The sequence below is a fragment of the Amyelois transitella genome, chromosome 28 (assembly GCF_032362555.1).
Source record: "Amyelois transitella isolate CPQ chromosome 28, ilAmyTran1.1, whole genome shotgun sequence".
In the NCBI taxonomy this organism is placed as follows: domain Eukaryota; kingdom Metazoa; phylum Arthropoda; class Insecta; order Lepidoptera; family Pyralidae; genus Amyelois; species Amyelois transitella.
Genome location: NC_083531.1, coordinates 1909816 through 1929667, shown reverse-complemented (window position 1 = coordinate 1929667; position 19852 = coordinate 1909816). Strand labels below are relative to the sequence as shown.

The following is a 19852-nucleotide window of genomic DNA, read 5'->3' as shown; positions in this document are numbered from 1 at the left end:
CCTCGATAAATAGACTAAATAGACTATCTAACAGTGAAAGAATTATTCAAATCGGTTCAGTAGTTTCTGAGATTAGCGCGTTTAAACAAACAAACAAACAAACAAACAAACAAACAAACAAAACAAACTCTTCAGCTTTATAATATTAGTATAGATTTATGAGTGGCGTCCATAACAAAAAAGGAATGTACCTAATTATTTTAAATGCTTAAAAAATATGTACATTAATATGCGCATTACATATTTTAAAATCACGTGTATGTAGTAAATAGTATATTATTATAAAATTGTAATAAAATGTACTAGAAAAATTACGTGATATGTAATCAAGCAATAATTACATTTAATTGTTTGTATATTTTATCAACAATTGTACATGTGTCTAAAAGTCATTTAAAATTATACAAATATTCACATAAAAATTCGCTTTTGGCCCTCACTCGATTAAATTTTTGGTTAAAATCTTAAGATTAATTTTTAAAAGTATTTCTATGGATCAAGTCTAAATAATTCGTAGAAATTCGAAATTACTAAATTTCTTTTGTAAATAAATTGAAAAATATTTTAATAATTTTACTAGGACGCAATTTTTTTAGTCGTATGTATAGAATTAATTTTAAAATATTGCAAAATAAACCTTTTATAATTCAGTGAATATAATTTGTTATAATTAGTTAGTAATATTATAGTGTAATGTATTTTTATTAGTTGTTTACAATGCATATTATAAATAAAAACACTCCCGTTTCCTAAAGGGGTAGGCGGAGACTATATCTGTCCAGTGAATAAGATGCTAACATATTTTTCTTCTAATAAAAACTTGAAAAATATTTCGGTAAATATTTTAATTTATACTAAATATTAACAAAGTATTGCAATTAAAATTGCTATGAATATTAAAATGTACAGTCTACAGATAAACTTGACATGGTTTAGATCTCAATTCTATCATTAAGCCAAACAGGTACTGGCCTGTACCTGGCCTTTAGTCTTTTGATGACTGTTGGCTCTGTCTACCGCACAAGGGTTATAGACGCAATTATATGTATGTGGTCTTGATTTTTATGAACAGGAAGTCATGTTTCACCTACAGGCGACTGTACATTATGGTCGGTTCATTGTACAAGTCTTTAAAAAACAGTTTTAATAAGTAATACCTAAATAGTTTACAACATTATTTGCACATCACCAACTAAAATACAGATATGGTGTTACAAGTTTACCGTTATAAAAAGTTTTCATACAACCTGTTTTTATTTGTCAAAAAAAAGTCCTTATATTAGAAGCCTTAGACACAAATTTAGTTGTATCTCTTTCTAATTAATTTCTAAATTATAATTAGACACAATATGTGCGTTTAATTGATGAGTTTACACGATGATTACAATTTAAACTTGATTATGATCAGATCATTTTCAACTATTTCCTTAATCTTATGTAAACGAACGTATTATAAAATAATGTACTAAATCTGTTCAACAAAATTCATTTTAATGATATCGTACAAAAAGTGTATATAAATATATAAAACTGCATTTTATACGACACAATTATTATACACAGTATATGAATGTCAACATTCTATGTAAATTTATACATACGAGTATGTTATCTTGTGATTTCTTTTTTCAAATACATGTACTTCATGATGTACATTTGATTCTAACAGCCTTATTCATAAATGTGACATAAATTTAAGACACTCTTTACGTCATAAATAAATACGGGACAAATTACACAGATCGAGATAGCCTCGAAGTAAGTTCGAGACTTGCGTAACGAGATGATATCTCAACGATTCTATATTTTATAATAAATAGTTTTAAAATATATAGATAAAAATTCCGATCAGAAAAAGTTCTTTTCTCATCATGCCCTGACCGGGATTCGGACCTCCGGTGTCACAGACAAGCGTACTACCGCTGCGCCGAGGCCGACAACTCATACTTTAAAAAATCGTATTAATATATGCTGTTAAGAGTTTAACATCTTCTTAAATTGCTGTCAAATTAAACAGCCTCGGACGCTAGTTCAAGGGTTTAAGAAACAAAATGGCGGACCAGTCACAGCTGATTCCATTTGCCGCCGATGACTGTCTCTCACATCTGGCATTTCAATGACTTTGGCGCGTTTTGTTTACATTTTTTTGGGAACTTTTCTTTCGTTTCGTGACAATTGTGTTAAGACGTTCTCAAGAGACTAAATAGGTTTAATTTTTATGAATAAGGCTGTAAATGTTTACACGGATATCCTACTGAAGTTAAAAAAAAATGTAACAGCAATAAAACAGACATATACTTTTTTACTCAATTATCTAGTTCCTTTATTGTTTGCCGGTTGACTGGAGGAGATCTATTGATGGGATAAATCCGCCAATGCAAATGATTTATTTATTTTAAACTACTGTACTATTTCTTGTAACGGAGTAAATTTACATACAATTACACAGTATTTTTTTAAAGTTAAGTTCGCTTTCCTTTCAAATGATATTACATATTGTTTGATTCTTCTAAAGTATAGAAATCAAGCCTTCTAATTTATTTCTGATTGAGCAAACCTTGAAAGGAGCTGAACGTGGCCCATCAGTCTCTCAAGACTGCTGACGCTGTCTACCCCGCAAGAAATATAGATGAATGAATATATATGAACGAATGAATGATACAAGAAATAGTACATAGTTATTTAAAAAAAGAAAACACTTGCAATGGCGGACTATACAATATTTTTTCAAAGCAGCCAAAACCTTCATTTTTATTCCCGGCTGCCATGCGACAAAGTGCTTTCCCTACCTGTATATAAGGTGTTTATTGGCTTTGAGAGCCGTCCTTATTTTCTTGACTAGAGCTGACGGCTGGATAAGAACTGACACCTCGGAGCCGTGCATGATGAGACGCTGCATCTCTTCTTCGCCACCCTGGTGATAGAAAACATATATATTTTTTTTTATAAATAAATATACATATTCATAAACGGGTTAGCCTCGAAGTAAGTTCGCCACTTGGGTAACGGGACCCAGATCAATCAGAGAAAGTTCATTTCTCATCATGCCCCAACCTGAAGTCTGACCTTTCCCTGAACCCGGGACCTCCGGTGTCACAGACATGCGTATTACCGCTGCGCCAGAGGCCTTACTATATGTATGTATATACTACTATATACATACATAGGTACGTACTGTCTGCTGAATGTAGCCTATCAGCTTTTTCAAGACTGTTGGCTCTGTCTACCCCGCATGGGATATAGAAGTGACTATATGTGTATATACATTATACGGCACATACCTTGAGTAAGTTTATATGTCGGTTATTGACCTCAGTGACCGCCCACCGCCCCGCCGGCGGGAGGCCTGCGCTTGCGCACACTGAACCGCGCTCCACCGATGTTATGTTGCATTCACTGTCCAGTTTTAAACCTGCGAGGAAGAATATTGTTTATTTGTTTGTATTAAAATTATAGAAAAAAAGTCTCCAATACAAAAAAAGAATAAGACCACTTTATCTCTCTCCTATGTATGTCGTAAAAGGCGACAAAAGAACAGACTTATAAACTTGGGATTCCTGTTTTAGGCGATGGGCTAGCAACCTGTCATTATTTCAATCTCAATTTTATCATTAAGCCAAACAGCTGAACGTGGCCTATCAGTCTTTTCAAGACTGTTGGCTCTCTCTATACCAAAACAAAAAGACATAATTTATTTGTAAACTGAATTAATACAAAAACTCACCCAAACTCTCATTGTTCCTCCTGTTGAGAACGTATATTTTTCCGAGGGGCACCCGGTGAAACAAAATGTCCACCTGAAAAAACACGAAGTAATAAAAAATATATAATTTTTTAAACAATAAATTAACCATCTATACAACCTTATTGCCGCGGCTTAAGAGTATGTTACAGGGTTATATACTTAACTAGCTGTGCCCGCGACTTCGTCCGCGTGGAATAATTATTTGTGGCATCATTGAAACTCTCAAGGATAAATAATTTTCGCCGTTTTTTTTCACATTTTCCATTATTTCTTTGCTCCTAATCGCGCCTATCCTGTCTGAACATACCACGGCGCCTGCCTCCTGACTCTGTCTCCAGGGCTGTTCAATACGAGGCCAGTGGACTGGAAAGGTCAGGTCAAAGACTATCCTGAACCGACAATTTTGCATAGTGATAATGCATGTGGATGAAGCGAAAGAAGAATAAATAAATAAATATAATAAATAGAATAATAGAAGAATAAATAAATAAATAGCTGAACGTGGCCATTCAGCCTTTTCAAGACTGTTGGCTCTGTCTACCCCGCAAGGGACGTGACCATATGAATGTATATTATAAATACATACGGGACAAATTACACAGATTGAGTTAGCCTCGAAGTAAGTTCGAAACTTGTGTTACGAGATACCAATCCGGCATTCGAACCCGGGACCTCCGAGACAAGCGTATTACCGCTACGCCACAGAACGTTCTTCGGAACATATTATTTTGTGCCTGAAAGAGGTTGCTTGCCTAGTTCTATGTCTGTCCCCCACTCACCCTCTGCCTATCCTGCCTGAGGAGCTGCGAGGCGTGCTGGGCGCTCCTCGGCGCCTGTCTCCCCTCTGCCTATCCTGCCTGAGTGCCTGAAAGAGGTTGCTTGCCTAGTTCTATGTTAGTCTCCCACTCACCCTCTGCCTATCCTGCCTGAGGAGCTGCGAGGCGTGCTGGGCGCTCCTCGGCGCCTGTCTCCCCTCTGCCTATCCTGCCTGAGTGCCTGAAAGAGGTTGCTTGCCTAGTTCTATGTCTGTCCCCCACTCACCCTCTGCCTATCCTGCCTGAGGAGCTGCAAGGCGTGCTGGGCGCTCCGCGGCGCCTGCCTCCTGACGGCACACACGCGGTCTCCGGGGCGGCCGTTCACCACGCGGCCGGAGTTCCCCCAGTGGCATATCCTGTAGGAGAGAAGATTAATCAACGAATTAATCCTACTAATATTATAAATGCAAAGTTTGTATGTCATGATGTCAGTACGGATGTTTGTCCAAGACGTCCAGGAACGTTGAACCAAGTAACGTCCCTCTCCCCCCCCCCCCCATCTTAAACCTACCCAAAATCTCTTCCTCTCCGACAAACCTACAAAATATAACCTCAAATCCTCGTTAAAACTTACCAAGCCTGCTCATCGTAATCTACTTTCGCAGACACCTTGTACACACACATATTATATATATATCACGTCTTTATTAAAATTTAATTATATATGTGGTCAAAATATACTCAAAAAGCTTACAATGCCATTCGTGTACAGTACAATAACGCTTTTAGGATATGCTGCTGGGGCTGCCTCGCTTCTGGGATATTTGCAGATGCGCAAATTGTTTTTACAGTGTGATGCGCAAGCGGTGCGCAGAGTGCGAGAGAGCGACAACAGCATCCTGCGCATGATTGCGGCCAGGCTGCATGGCGGCTACGTAAACCACTGCGGTACTGTAGCTGGGGGGACAGTGCAGATAGGTGGTCTGCGCATATGTAACTCGAATTTTAATTTAATTTAATTTTTTAATTATGCCTACTAACATATTTATATGTATACTAACATAATGAGTCTGGTTACTTTAATAAATAATTTTTCATTCATTCATTTTATGCATTTCAATTTTAAAAATCCCAAACATACGACCTCTTCTTCGTGTAAAACTCACCAAACCTGGTGATCGTAGTCCACGAAGGCGGGCGGGTCCCTCGCGGACACGGTGACCGCGACGGCGGCGCCGCGCCTCTGCTCCGCTACCAGCGCGGCCGCCTGGCGCGCGCGCAGCGGCCGCAGCGGCGGCGCGGGGCCGGCGAGCTGGCCTGAGGTGACGGAACTTCAATATACATACATAAATACAAGCACGAGACCAAGAAGAAGAAAATGCTGCAGTGCAGTTTGTTACCGCTTCTTCTGCACTGACGCCTTGGAAGAATAGAATAGAATAGATTTATTTTCAAAATTGGATACAAGGTATCACTTATTGACGTCACATAACTTAAATCTTATTATAACTACTACCGCTTCCAAAGCGCATGTGTAGAAGAAGCGGCGGAACAAACTACAATGCAGCATTTTCATAGGACGTCAATTTACAAATATAAATCTCTTAAATCTAAATCGTGGACGAATGCACATTGTCTACATTAAAAAACATGTATGAATGTAGAACTGATTATGTCAATACGAATATTTCGTCAATTTAAATAAATATAAAATAAAATATGTACATACTGTACAAATTATATCAAGATTATGTCAAAAATACACAAGCATTTAAGAGGCCATTATGTCCAGCTCAGGCCACACATGCTTATCATTAATATAATCATCCGTGCTGTAATAGGCTTTCCTACAAAGCTCAACTTTAATATACTTTTTGAATTTTCTATCATTCATTTCAAGAACACTTTTTGGTAATTTATTATAAGCGGCAGTAAACCTAGTTTTAAGTAATTTATTTTGACGTCAACCGATGTTGTTAAACCATATGAAGTATCCTATAATAATGAATAAAATTTTCGAATTTGAATTTAACCACATCTATTCCACTTGCCACGATCCCTGCACACATCATTCGCTTCGTCCACATACATTACTCTCTTCGTGCGACGAGCTTCGTCGCTTTTTCGGGTACTCTCGACCTGTGACCTTTTGCTTTTACACAACATCGTGTGTCGCGCGGTTCCCCAGGCATCACACCAGCCTACAGTATATAGCCGAATTTTCTTTTCCGCTACACCAACAAATCACATTTACTCTAAATGGAAAACCTTAATTATATAACCTTCAATCTATAACCTTTATACAATAACCTTTATTCAATAACCTTAATCCTATAACCTTTATTCAATAACCTTTATCCTATAACCTTTATCCTATAACCTTTATTCAATAACCTTTATCCTATAACCTTTATTCAATAACCGTTATTCTTCTGGACAAAAGCAATATCTTACCGTTGTTCAAAGAGCTGCTTCTTCTCCTTACTCCGTCCACTCTGCCTTCAGGTCTCGACCGACGTACAACTTTAACGGGAGAAGTTGTTGCGCGGTGACTGAAACAAACATACCTATATATATATATTTCTACTTGTATATGTTATTTTATATTTAATTCCGGGAATCACGGAATGCCGTGTGGCTCCCGGCAAAAAAAAAGAATAGGAACACTCGGTCACATTCCCATGGATGTCGTAAAAGGTAACTATGGGGAATGCTTATAAAGTTGAGAAATATAACTTATTTCAGGCGATTGGCTAGCAACCTGTCACTATTTGAATCTCAATTCTATCATTAAGCCATACAGCTGAACGTGGTCATTCAGTCTTTTCAAGACTGTCGGCTCTGTCTACCCCGCAAGGGATATAGACGTGACCATACGTATGTATGTATGTATGAAGCTATACAGCTGAACGTGGCCATGGCCATTCAGTCTATTCAAGACTGGTGGCTCAGTCACAAGCACAAGGGATATGATAGACATGATCATACATATGTATGTATGTATGTATTTACCTGTCAACATCCGGTTCCTGTCTGTTGGGGCTCTCGTGCCGTTTCCCGCCAATCCTCAGCTTGGTCAGCAGAGACAGTTCCGTGAGACCCCGTTTCCATATTGGTTTCGTTGGCAGAGCCTCCGATTTTTCTGAAAGAAATTATTATTATAATCTTTTAAAATTAAAATTTTAATTAACGTTATCTACAAAAAAGTGACGAAATTTTACGTTGTCTACAAAAAAGTGACTAATTTAACGTTATCTACAAAAAAATGACGAACTTCACGTTATCTACAAAAAAGTGACGAATTTAACGTTATCTACAAAAAAGTGACGAATTTAAAGTTATCTACAAAAAAGCGACGAAATTTTACGTTATCTACAAAAAAGTGACGAATTTAGCTCCACCTACAAAAGAATACGGCTTTTTTTGCTTATCCCACGGGAAATATACTTTTTGTCGGGATGTTCATGTCCAGACTCTTAATTATATGTATATTTCAAGTTGAATTCATTAGATAACACGTCAAGAGGTAACAACAAACAAACAAACTCACTTTCGCATTTATAATATTTACTTGGATTTAAATTATAAAACATGTAGGTTTATTTATTTAAAAAAAAGGATTTTTTTTATTATAAATTAATAACTTTTTGGTTTATTACTATCAGTAAGTTTATACATACACACATACAGTCACGTCTATATCCCTTTGCGGGGGAGACATACACCACTGACTAGGCAAAATAATTAATTAATATTTTACTCACCAGTCTTATTAACATCTCTTCGTGGACTCCTACTAGGTCTCACAAGTCTATCTCTAACTCTGTCTCCGCTATCGTACGCACTCTGACTTTGAGATCTCTCTATACTACTCCTCACTCTAACCGTATCCACATTTTGCACCAAATTAATCCTACTCACTTCATGTCCATTACCATTCTGCGTTACACTCTCTTCTGTTCTAGAAGAATCATTTCCATTATTATTCGGAAACAAATATTCATACGTTGAATCGTTCGTGTCCAAATTTGGAAGCGATGACTTCCTCAGTTTCTCCATATTCCTCAAACGTGACACCGTTTCGTTTGAAGTTGAAGCCATACACAACCTCTCGTAGACACCTTCCGTTGTATCGTTGCCTGTTGAATTATCCGTTACGTTAACATTGCTCGAAGAGTTATCCGTTGTTAAATTAACCGTGGTTGTTAAACTCAAGTGACCGTAGTCCCCATCGTTGAAAACTGCTCCGTAACCGTTACTTTCTGTGTTGACTATGTTGACGAAGTTGTCCGGTTGTATTGTGACTTTCTCTTTGAATTCAAAGTTGAAGACATCTGTCTCCGGACCTAAAACCGGGATGGCTGTGTGCGGAGGACCTTTATTGGATACTTGGATCACCGTTATGTTTGTTGCTTGTGGAGGCGTTTCGCTGAAACCAAAAGAGGATTAATATCGTATTTACTTTTCCAAATGCTCCTCTTGCCATTAGCCCCGGTTGCATCCTCACCACTCTGGAGAGGAGCCCGGGGTATGCCTTTGACCATGGATCCTGGATTGGGTGAGTTAGGATTTTGCAGGAAGCATCTCCCGCCTGACCGATATTGGATGATCAGGGTTGCCTGAACATGCAGGTTTCCTCAGGAGGTTTTCCCTCACCGTGCTTAATTCACTTTTCTAAATATCTCTCTTAAAATTATATTGTTTTGTATTGTACTCCGATTTATGTGCATTCTTTTTGAGCATTTAATAATTTTGTGGGTTCTGTCTACCCCGCAAGGGATATAGACGTGACTATATGTATGTATTTTAACATTGCAATTTTCAGTTTCCACGTTTGCGGTAGCTACACTTAGTATATGTATGATTTCATAGCTATAATTAAATAAATTAATTAAACGCCAAAAAAAAATGGAAAAATCAGTGTCAGCTAATGATTGTCAATCCTTAACATATACATACATGATTATATGTAGATATGTACTACTATAAAACCAGCCAGTTATGAGCATCGTATCTTCGTCAAAAAAAAATTACAAATTATAAGTCTCTTACCACTGAACATTTTCTTCAGCCGCTTCATCACCAACCTTCACCGTCTGCTTATAATCCTCGTTGCCATCATCATCATCAAAGAAATCATCGCAACTCTCTCTCCGTCTCAGGATAGAGTCATCGAGACATATATTCTGTCCGCATATCTTGGCAACACTTTGGGGTTGGTCCATACTGGTGCCGGGTTGGGGGTCCACTTCCCAATTAGAGATGTCCACGGGTTCCGCTTGTGGTGGTGGTAGTGGGAGCGGTTCTGGGGGGTTCTGGGCCTCTTCTGGTGGGGGGCGAGGTGGTATGAGCTCTATGCCCGGTACCCTGTAAGTGAATTTGGGGTTAAGTTTTTACATATAATCACGTCTTGAAAAGACTGATAGGCCACGTTCAGCTGTTTGGCCTAATGACAGAATTGAGATTCAAACAGTGACAGGTCGCCAGCCCATCGCCCAAAAAAGAATCCCAAGTTTGTAAGCCTATCCCTTAGTCGCCTTTTACGACATCCATGGGAAATTGATGGAGCGGACCCATTCTATTTTGTATTGGTGCCGGGAACCACATGGCACATGGTACGTTTATATGTATGTATGTATGTTTCTAAGTTTAATTAATATTGTTAAGTTGACGTTGTTGTAGAAAATGCTGCAGTGCAGTTTGTTACCGCTTCTGCATTGACGCCTTGACGACTTTAATTTATTTGACGTCAACCAATGTTGTTAAACCATACGTTTTGACAATTATTAAGCGATATATAGTAATGAATAAAAATTTTGAATTTTTAACACTTAAGGACTCGCTAATGGGTCCAGTGGACCCAGTCCTTTGTATTTTGTTGATTTATTTAAAAATTACGACATTTGCGACGTTGCCGTTTTTAGTACCTTTCGGCCATAGCATAAGGCGGTAGTTTACGATCTAACTTGTCAGTTAGCGTACTGCCCGTGAGTGCTACGGACGTAAAAGGTGCGTATGGGTCCGCTGGACCCGGTAGCGATTAAATACGTAAGTGTTTTTTCTCTTATTCGTAGTACCTTCATATGATCTCACCCGAACAGATTTTTATCCAACCGATACTATTTCTTTGATTAAACCACACCTACATATAAGAATTTCTATCCTTAATATTCGACACCATATCAAAACCCGTATTCGAAATATAATTTCGGAATTAGAACCAACTGAAGCATGCAACGCATCTCTACCAACGAGTGGACGAAAAGTACGTTGTGGTCCATGTAACTGGAAGAGAGATAGGAAAACCAAGGTTTTTTGTGTAAAATGTAATACACCAGTTTGTGGAGAACACATGAAACAGATTTGTGCAAATTGTTATGGCTTATTTTCATGTAGAAAAATGATTTTATCCCAAAAATATTTTTCTAAAATTTGTTGATTTTGAAAGTTGACTTGTTCCTATGAAAATTGATCTCTTAGATATATTTTTTCTTAGTAGATACATTATAGTAGTATATTAAGGTAAAGAAGATTTAGTTTAAAATATATCGTTACAGAATTTATTAATACTTATTAGTCTAAGTTCAGTCATAAAACTATGCCAAAATTACTTATATTTTTGTACTGACTACTTGATTAAGTAAAAACAGTAAATTTTTCTTTTTTATTAAATATTTGTTTTCTTTATGAACTTAATTAACGATATTAAAAGAAACCAACTCCTTTCATTCAGCAGTTTATAAAAAAAAAGATGTTTTTTGTCTGGGTCCGCTGGACCCGATTGCGAGTGTTTATGTTGCTTTTTGAAGTGCGGGTCCCCAAGTGTTAATTTGAATTTGTATGTTTGTATGTATGTATGGACGTCCTGGTAAAGGTTCAGGTCAAAAGTACCCGAAACCGCCGAGCTTGTATGAAGAGAGTTATGAATGTGGACGAAGCGAAAGAAGTATGCAGAGATCGTGGCAAGTGGAAAGAGGTAGTCTCTGCCTACCCCTCCGGGAAAGAGGGGTGATTTTATGTATGTATGTATGTATGTGTATGTATGTATGTTTGCATGTATGTTTGTATGTTTGCATGTATGTATGTTTGTATGTCTGTTTATATGTATGTATGTCTATATGTATGTATGTATGTACCTACGTATGTACGTACGTACGCACCTGTCGGGCGGCACGGGCGGCGTGGGCGGCAGCGGGCTGGTGGGGTCGCGGGCGGGCGCGCGCGGCGCCGGCGCGGCGGGCGCGGCGCAGTACACGTTCTCGCCGGGAGACACGATGCGCAGCTCCTGGAGCTTGCTGCGGAGGCACGACACCCAGTCTTGCATCGTGTCCCTAAGATAAATAAATAATAATAAATATATATAAGAGACAAATTACACTGATTGAGTTAGCCTCGAAGTAAGTTCGAGACTTGTGTTTACGAGATACTAACTCAACGACACTATATTTTATAATAAATACTTAAAAAGATAAACATCCAAGACCCAGGCCAATCTGAAAAAGTTCTTTTCTCATCATGCCCTGGCCGGGATTCGAACCCGGGACCTCCGGTGTCACAGACAAGTGTACAACCACTGCACCACAGAGGCCGTCAAGTAGCATCATCATTTAAGCTGTAGGACGTCCACAACTGAAGATAGGCCTCCTCCAATGACTTCCACCTCGCTCTGTTGGAAGCGGCCTGCATTCAACAATATCCTGATAGGCCACATAAATGTTTAGCTTAATGATAGAATTGAGATTCAAATATTGACAGGTTGCTAGTCCATCGCCCTAAAAGAAGAGTCCCAAGTTTATAACCCTATTCCTAGTCGCCTTTTACGACAACCTTGGAAACAAGATGGAGTGGCTCTATTCTTTTTTTTTTTTATTTGTGCGGAGAACCACAGGCACTTTATAAATTAAGTTGATTATGTAAATATGATAGATTAGTTAATCTATCACCAAATCATGAGAGTGCGCTACACACGCGTTTGCACTCTAACAGTGCACATTCGCATTCATAAATAATATCTAATTCATTGGTAAGTAAAAAAGAATTGCATGAATACCAATCAGGAGCGATCATCCTAATAGATCCGTGCTGCGTGTCCACTAAGAAGTCATACTCCCCCCCGGCGCGGGGCTTCACACTGGCTGTCACGTGTCTCGCTGTACGGAGACACGCTGTCCACACCGGCTTGTGGCACAGCGTGGTGGGGGAAGTCGCTTCTGGGTACTGCTCGAGGTACGGAGTCCGTCCGTTGTGGATGCAGAATAGCGTCCACATTGGTTTGAGTGGTACCTTCTGGAAATACAATTGTTTTGGGTCAAATTAGACAATATTGTTGATGGTTTCACTTGACTTCTTCATCATAAATTTCTATACATGTTAACATATTGTGTTATTTTCTAATGTCTTAGTTTATTGCTACAAAATATGAAAACAAACAAACACATCCTTGTAATTTAAGTAAACATAAAATAACTTTGAATTACCTACCTTATAACCAAGCTGCATGAATTTACTGCCCGTTGGTTCGTTCGGTACTCTCTTGAGGTACGCATTCTTCTGTATTTCTCTATAATACAGCGGTCCCTCCTCAAAGGACATTGTGATGTGATACGCAACTGAAAAAAACAATTGTAAGCTGTTAATGTTTGGATAAAAACGCCACTAGTAAATTCCAACTGACCATTGTAATTTACTAAAGAGTGTGTGCAATGTGGTTCCCAGCACTTCTAAATAGGACTGCAATGTTGGTTAAAGTGACTAAGGGATAGGCTTATAAACTTGGGATACTTCTTGTAAAAGATAGGCTAGCAGTGCCGTGTGGTTCCCGGCACCAATACAAAAAAGAATAGGACCACTCCATCTCTTTCCCATGGATGTCGTAAAAGGCGACTAAGGGATAGGCTTACAAACTTGAGATTCTTTTTTCAGGCGATAGGCTAGCAACTTGTCACTATTCGAATCTCAATTCTATCTTAAAGCCAAATAGCTGAACGTGGCCTATCAGTCCGCTCAGGACTGTTGGCTCTGTCTACCCCGTAAGGGATATAGACGTGATTATATGTATGTATGTATGTATGATAGGCTAGCAACCCGTCACTGTTTGTATCTCAATTGTTACATTAAGCAATACAGGTGAACATGGTCTTTCAATCTTTTTAAGACTGTTGGCTATGTCTACCCTGTATGCAATATAGACAGAATTCTATTTATGAATGTACAATATCTAATTAAATATACAAATTTTCCAACTGGATCCTAGACTAGTTGTGACCAACACAGCATATCATTCCTATCAAAATCCATTATGAATAATTCATTAAACAATCAATTTATCTCAGTCCTCATATTACTGTCTGTGTGACTAAACTTTCTAAGTAGTGATTCTCGAATTAATTAAGCCATTGGCGACAAACACTGTGACTCAGAACAAAAATATGTCTGTCCTAGTGTCCTTTACTTGTAAAAGGTACATAACCATGTAAGGAATAAGATACGAATACTTTCATGGCCTCTTTTCACACTACGATAAAGATAGAGCGAAAAAAAAAATAAACAAATGCAGCTAGGCAGTTAATAATAGTCAACTGAATATAAAAAGTGTAGGAAAATGAGGAAATTAAAACTTACCATGTACTACCTATGTAAAAACTAACTTTCTACAATATAAACACTGCAATATCAACGGCTGACCTTCATGTTATAAGTCGACCGCGACAGTTATCGCACCTGCAAAGTTATTACGACACAAATAAAGCATTTGAATGCATAGGCGAATAAATATTTGCCAAACAGTGCAAACACAAAGCGAGCACAAACGCCATTTATTGTAATTGACGTTTGTTTGACGTCTAAAGTATGTTATTGCCAGTAGTTTTGAGAATAAATAGCTTCACAAAAATTTTAAAGATCAGTGCCCACGTAATAACTTAGAAAGTTGAAGGTGGTTTATCAAGTTTATTGATCGAGCAACAAAAGCGACTAAGCCCAATCAAAATTGCCACTATTAGTATGTATATACGTTTGTAATTGTAACGCAATAACATTCGGAATCCAACCTTAAAAATTCTATTGATAGATTCTACATACTTACCTTTTAAATTCCATCCACCTTGGACCAGCGGACCAATACATCTCTATGAACCGCCAAGCGAGCCTTTTAAGACAGCTTCTGAGTGCTCATAAAGGCGTGCAACTCTCCATCCATTCACATTTCACTCTCCTTTCATTCAATGTCACTGTCTCACTTTATGCTGTAAACTTTGATTCTTGATGTATTAACTCTTTAATTTCTCCACTTTTTCTCATTCAATCAAAATATTACACGTAGGTATATAAAGCTAATACCGACAAAAGATATTATGAAACAGCAAATCGTAATTAGCTAAAGAATAACAAGGTATTGTTAGTTTATGAATCTTAATTCTATCATTATGCCAAACATGTGAACGTGGCCTTTCAGTCTTTTGATGATTGTTGGCTCTGTTTACCCGGCGGGGGATATAGACGTGTTTATATGTTAAGAAAGAAAGAAAGAAAAATCTTTATTTGGCGCAAGATGTAACATAACATTTTCATTCATAAACAGAGATAAAAATAAAAAAAAATACATGATGCGACCAAAAGGGTTCCACTCAGCATATGCATGTGTATGATGAGGTTACACAATGCGCTGATTTTCAGTGGAACCTAGTACGGAGGCTTTGCCATTCAATATGAAGGATACATATTAAAAATATCAACACAAAATAACAAGAAGACAGCAGTGCTATGGAGTTTATGTTATGTTTGTTTATGTACTCAAAAACAGAACTACGATTCATTTTCAGAGTATTTGCATACAAACATATTGCATAATAAACGACGCGACACTTAAGCAGTATTGGCTTATGAACAAAAGAAAATCGTTAGTCTTAACTTTACCTCACTGACCACCCACTTCATCGCATTTTTTAAATGCTTAAAAGTTTATTTAAGACAGTGATAACCGAAAAATGTTTAAAAATATATAGAAAATCAATGGCAAGTAAAACGCACTAATAAACTAACGTCACTAACAAAACCGTCGAAACGCTAACAAACATATTCTACATAAATATAAATGGATAACTAGAGCAATTTTAATGATCTCCGGAACGTTCAATTCCAATCTCCCATGTCCGGACCGCGTAGATTATCTATAACTATACTTTTTCTACGCCGGAACTTTATAAAACAATGTTGCTCATATTGTCTTTGTCACTTTTCGACATTGCAACATAACTAACATCTGTGGTCATTTTCCTCTGTTGTTTTTGGGTAATTTGACGTTTCTTGTGTTGGTGATTTATTCCGAAATCTAAATTAGAAATTCAAGTTTTGGTAAGTTTTTTTCAATTGGTTTCGAATGATATTGTTTCTATAGCAATCTTAGGACTTTTTTATCCAAACTTAGAACTCTAAATTTAACAATAAAAATGATAAAATAATGCCTTATCATTGAACTGTCAAAGTAAATTTGTTTTTAATTTTAGTTCATATTTCAGTCGCAATAGCGCTATTATCGTATGTTATTTTGATCACGTGACGGTTTGAACCGCCAAAATAAATGTCATTTTGTTTGTCATCTGCCGATGTAATTTATTGGCGTGAAAAAACATTTTTCCGTGATTTTTCGTTATAAAAGCTGTGGTACATCATTTTGTGGATTATAAATCGTCAGAGACGTGTGATTAGAAATAAATTTGTTCACGAAGCAATGGCCAAAGTGCATATTACAAATGTGGTGGTCCTAGACAACCCGAGTCCATTTCTCAATCCATTCCAATTTGAATTAACCTTCGAATGCATTGAAGAACTAAAAGAAGACCTCGAATGGAAAATGATCTACGTAGGATCGGCAGAAACTGAAGAGCATGACCAGGTTTTAGATACTATTTATGTCGGTCCTATACCCGAGGGCCGCCACATGTTCGTTTTTCAAGCACCTCCACCCGACGTTAGCCGGATTCCTGAAAACGACGCTCTAGGCGTCACAGTTGTGCTATTAACGTGTTCATACCGAGGACAGGAGTTCGTTAGAGTAGGATATTTCATAAATAATGAATACAGTGATAGTGAACCTGAATTGAGAGAAAATCCGCCGGCGAAACCACAATTCGACAAAGTCGTAAGGAATATTCTGGCGTCGGAGCCTAGAGTGACTAGATTTAAGATAAATTGGGCTGAACCCGATGCAGCAGCAGCAACGGATTCTGGAGATGGAAATTTGGAAACATCACATGCTCCAAGCAATGACTCATACGGAGCGTCCTTCAATGCTGACAGCCAAATCAGTGGTATTGAGTTCCAAGGTAGTTTAAGTGGTTATGGTGATAATTCTAATTCAATTGCTCCTATGGAGTGCTGAGGTGAGACTTATTTTGCTTTTATATTAGAATTAACTCTTCAAAAAAATATCAATCAAATTAAAGTCCAGAACCTCTGAATGGACTAAGCTAAAATGAAGAAACTTAATGACTGAAAATCTGCAATTTTAGTAAATGGGAATTCCCACAAAATGTCTTTTTTTCTCAGTTGTTCAGTGTGGCAAAAGCTACCCTATCTAAAGTCAATTGAATAGGGAAAAGAAAATAAAAGGGAGGTACACAATGTCTACAAAAAAATGTCAGCACCAAAGACTTTTGGGATAACGAACTTGTCTTTCCTGAATAGGTTTCTAGTAAATAATTTTGTCATATATTTCCTGTGATCCATGTTTTTTTATCCAATTAATGAGAGAATGTCTTTGTTTCAGATTACCAAATCATAGGCCAAATGAATTTAATTACGCAGAAGATTCATTGAGATGGAATGGAGATAATAGTAATAAAATTGAACTAACAGCATGAACACCATGAAAATGTGGAATGAAAAAAGACTGTGAGAGAGACATTACTGAGCCATATATCATGTTAATTCATTAGTAACTAATAGTATAGTTTGAAATTCTGTCTGGTTGTATCACCAATGCCTACATTTTTACTAAAAATTTGGTATGAAGACAGTTATTCTGAAGACCGGAAGTAGTTAAACTTTTACAACATTTTAAGCAGATGAAAGTTCCAACCAACAATTTTTTGTACAAAGTTTAAAGTTACCAACATCAATACATTCATGGCTCAGAATTAGTAACAGAATAGTTTTTATCAGATTATCATGACAACCTCTTGGCCGATTCAATAAAATATGTTAAAACTAGTTTTTGTCTGCCTGCAAGTTTTGTATGTGATGTACAATTGATTGGATATTTATCTATAACTTTTTGGTTAAAAGGGAAAGTTATTCAATTAGCTGCTTCTTCAGTTGTCTATATAATGTATTTTTCAACAGAAAGATGTGTTAATTTGTTTACCCTTATTTCATTACCTAAAGAAACTTTCCAACTAATATTACAAATTTGAAAGTTAAGTTTATTTATTTGTTTTTTAATTATTTGTTAACTACTGAATTAATCTTCATGATATATCTTGTATATATAATTAAGAGTCTGGAGAAGGACATAATGAACTTTTTATTCTTGTAAAAACTATAGTTCCCGTGGCATTTGCAAAAACCCTGTATTCTTTTGTAGGTAGCGGTAAATTCTTAACTTTTTATAGATGGCGTTTAATTAGTCCCTTTTTATAGTTGGCGCTAAATTCAAGCGAACGAAGCTGCGCGGAAAGGCTAGTGAACTATATATGTAGACAGAAAGCTAGATAAAACTCTTTATTGCACCAGAAGAGTATAACATACAACACAAAACAGACAGAGATGGTTCAAAGACAGACTTATCCCTAATGAAATTTCTTCCAGTCAACCTTTGGGTGGAAGGAAACCAAACAGGAGAATGGTGTTGGCATATGTAAGCACCGAACAAATTGTGAATGTAACTAATATAAGGCAATAGTTTGATTATGTTGTATTTTTATTTGTATAATTTAGTGTGTTATTAATTTAAGGTTTTACTTTTGAGTTATTAATATTTACTTAAATATACCTCTTAAAATTTGTAATAAGGAATAGTGATTTAAAAGTATGTATGCATAATTTGTCATTCTATGCTAACAAAGATATCTGAAAAAAAAATAAAAAAAAAACTTGTTTTGATATCATAATCTGGCTAACCAATATTTAAAATAAGAATGTCTCACTAGAAACTCACACTATATTTCTGAAATCAAGACGTAGGTACTTATTTGTAATTTGTTTGATTTTCATACATTGGTTTGATAAATGTTTTATTTAAACAAGATTATGAATATGTACTTATTTGTGTTATCTGTATGTTGTATTTTAGTATAACAGCAAGTTTCACTGGAATATATGGTATGTTAACAGTTTTTTGGCATATAAGACATTATCCATACATATATTTTCCCGCGATTTTGGCTGCCAAATAAAGCTGAGCTCACTCTATTGCCCCGTTAGACGTGTGGGTGAGACATTTTTGTATACAAGTTTTTTAATTTGGCATAAAATGAAACATTATATGTATTGTCATAGATATGGTATTGTCATACATATTTAACTATTTCTCAGTCTTAACTATGATTTTCTCTTTTATTTATTTGCTTAATATACCAAATCATTTATTTACATACTTAAGAAAAAAAGAACTAAGTTATTTGTCTACAAATCTGTATGAAATTGTTTTGTTTTGAACAAAACTTATTTTTCTGCGTCAAAAATGTAAGTACTTTTATAAAAATAGACAATATAAAAACTGAAGTTCTTTAAATGTCAAAATAGATAGAGCACCCGGCGTATAAGTCTACAATTTGATGCTTCAGGAATGCGCAGAGGCAATTTTTCTTTAAAAAAAATAGGTCCTTGCGTAGCTCCCTAAAGTACAATTTTGATTGAACTTACTCGCCTGGCACATGTCATATATCTCTCTCTTTCTTTCTTATTGGTTATTCTCAGTAAGATAAGGGAGAAAATATTTAAGTTGACAAGAAATATGTATTATCTCACCTCTCCCTCTATTACATACATACATAAAATCACGCCTCTTTCCCGGAGGGGAAATCTCCCTCTATTTCTGAGGTTAAATGCAGCAGAGGAAAAGAGATGGAAAAAGACATCCCTTATCAAGTTCGTGCATAACCTTGCTGTACTATTACCATCTCTTTTTGCTTCGCCGTAGTCGGGTAAAAATTATTCTGTCACGGACACAGAGAAGTGTATTTTTCACTACAATGACGAAAAGGCTCTCGAATAAGGTCTGACTGGATTTTGTAAATTAAAATTTGTATATTAAAAAGAAAGTGATCGTACAAACCTATATTTTTATTTAATTAAAAAAAATTATTAGCTCCTGCCATGTAGGTTCAAATCGTACAATTATGTTCCTTCACCC

The 19852-nt window shown here is 36.6% G+C and overlaps 2 protein-coding genes and 1 long non-coding RNA gene across 5 annotated transcripts in view; 1 reads left to right on the top strand and 2 right to left on the bottom strand.

Moving 5' to 3' along the window:
• LOC132903597 (uncharacterized) overlaps positions 1-19852 on the bottom strand; it is a 77192-nt gene that overhangs the window by 1018 nt on the left and 56322 nt on the right. The window lies entirely within an intron of this gene.
• On the bottom strand, positions 149-14304 carry LOC106133735 (uncharacterized). Its single transcript, XM_060952248.1, has 13 exons — positions 14122-14304; positions 12982-13109; positions 12551-12786; positions 11661-11831; positions 9553-9867; positions 8265-8929; positions 7513-7642; positions 6955-7052; positions 5667-5817; positions 4787-4916; positions 3725-3797; positions 3282-3412; positions 149-2914 (listed from the first exon to the last, which is right to left on the bottom strand). The coding sequence occupies exons 2-13, from the start codon at positions 13090-13092 to the stop codon at positions 2786-2788; spliced, it is 2340 nt and encodes a 779-aa protein (XP_060808231.1). The 5' UTR covers positions 13093-13109; positions 14122-14304; the 3' UTR covers positions 149-2785.
• LOC106133705 (xaa-Pro aminopeptidase ApepP) overlaps positions 15716-19852 on the top strand; it is a 32573-nt gene continuing 28436 nt past the window's right edge. Inside the window, exon 1 of one of the 3 annotated variants that reach the window (XM_060952251.1) lies at positions 15716-15852. The gene's annotated coding sequence lies outside the window, so the exon portion shown is untranslated. Of the gene's footprint in view, positions 15853-18595; positions 18930-19852 lie in introns of those variants that run through there. The other 2 variants (XM_060952252.1, XM_060952253.1) reach the window with 2 other exon arrangements.

What these genes read in the sequence shown, in the direction of transcription:
- LOC106133735 (XM_060952248.1), bottom strand. Translation starts at nt 13,092, where the DNA reads ATGTCCTTTGAGGAGGGACCGCTGTATTATAGAGAAATACAGAAGAAT. An exon ending in AAGAGATGTTAATAAGACTG is followed by an intron (nt 7,643 to 8,264) that starts GTGAGTAAAATA and finishes AATTTCTTTCAG; the next exon opens with AAAAATCGGAGGCTCTGCCA. An exon ending in AAGCAGCTCTTTGAACAACG is followed by an intron (nt 5,818 to 6,954) that starts GTAAGATATTGC and finishes CCGTCACCTCAG; the next exon opens with GCCAGCTCGCCGGCCCCGCG.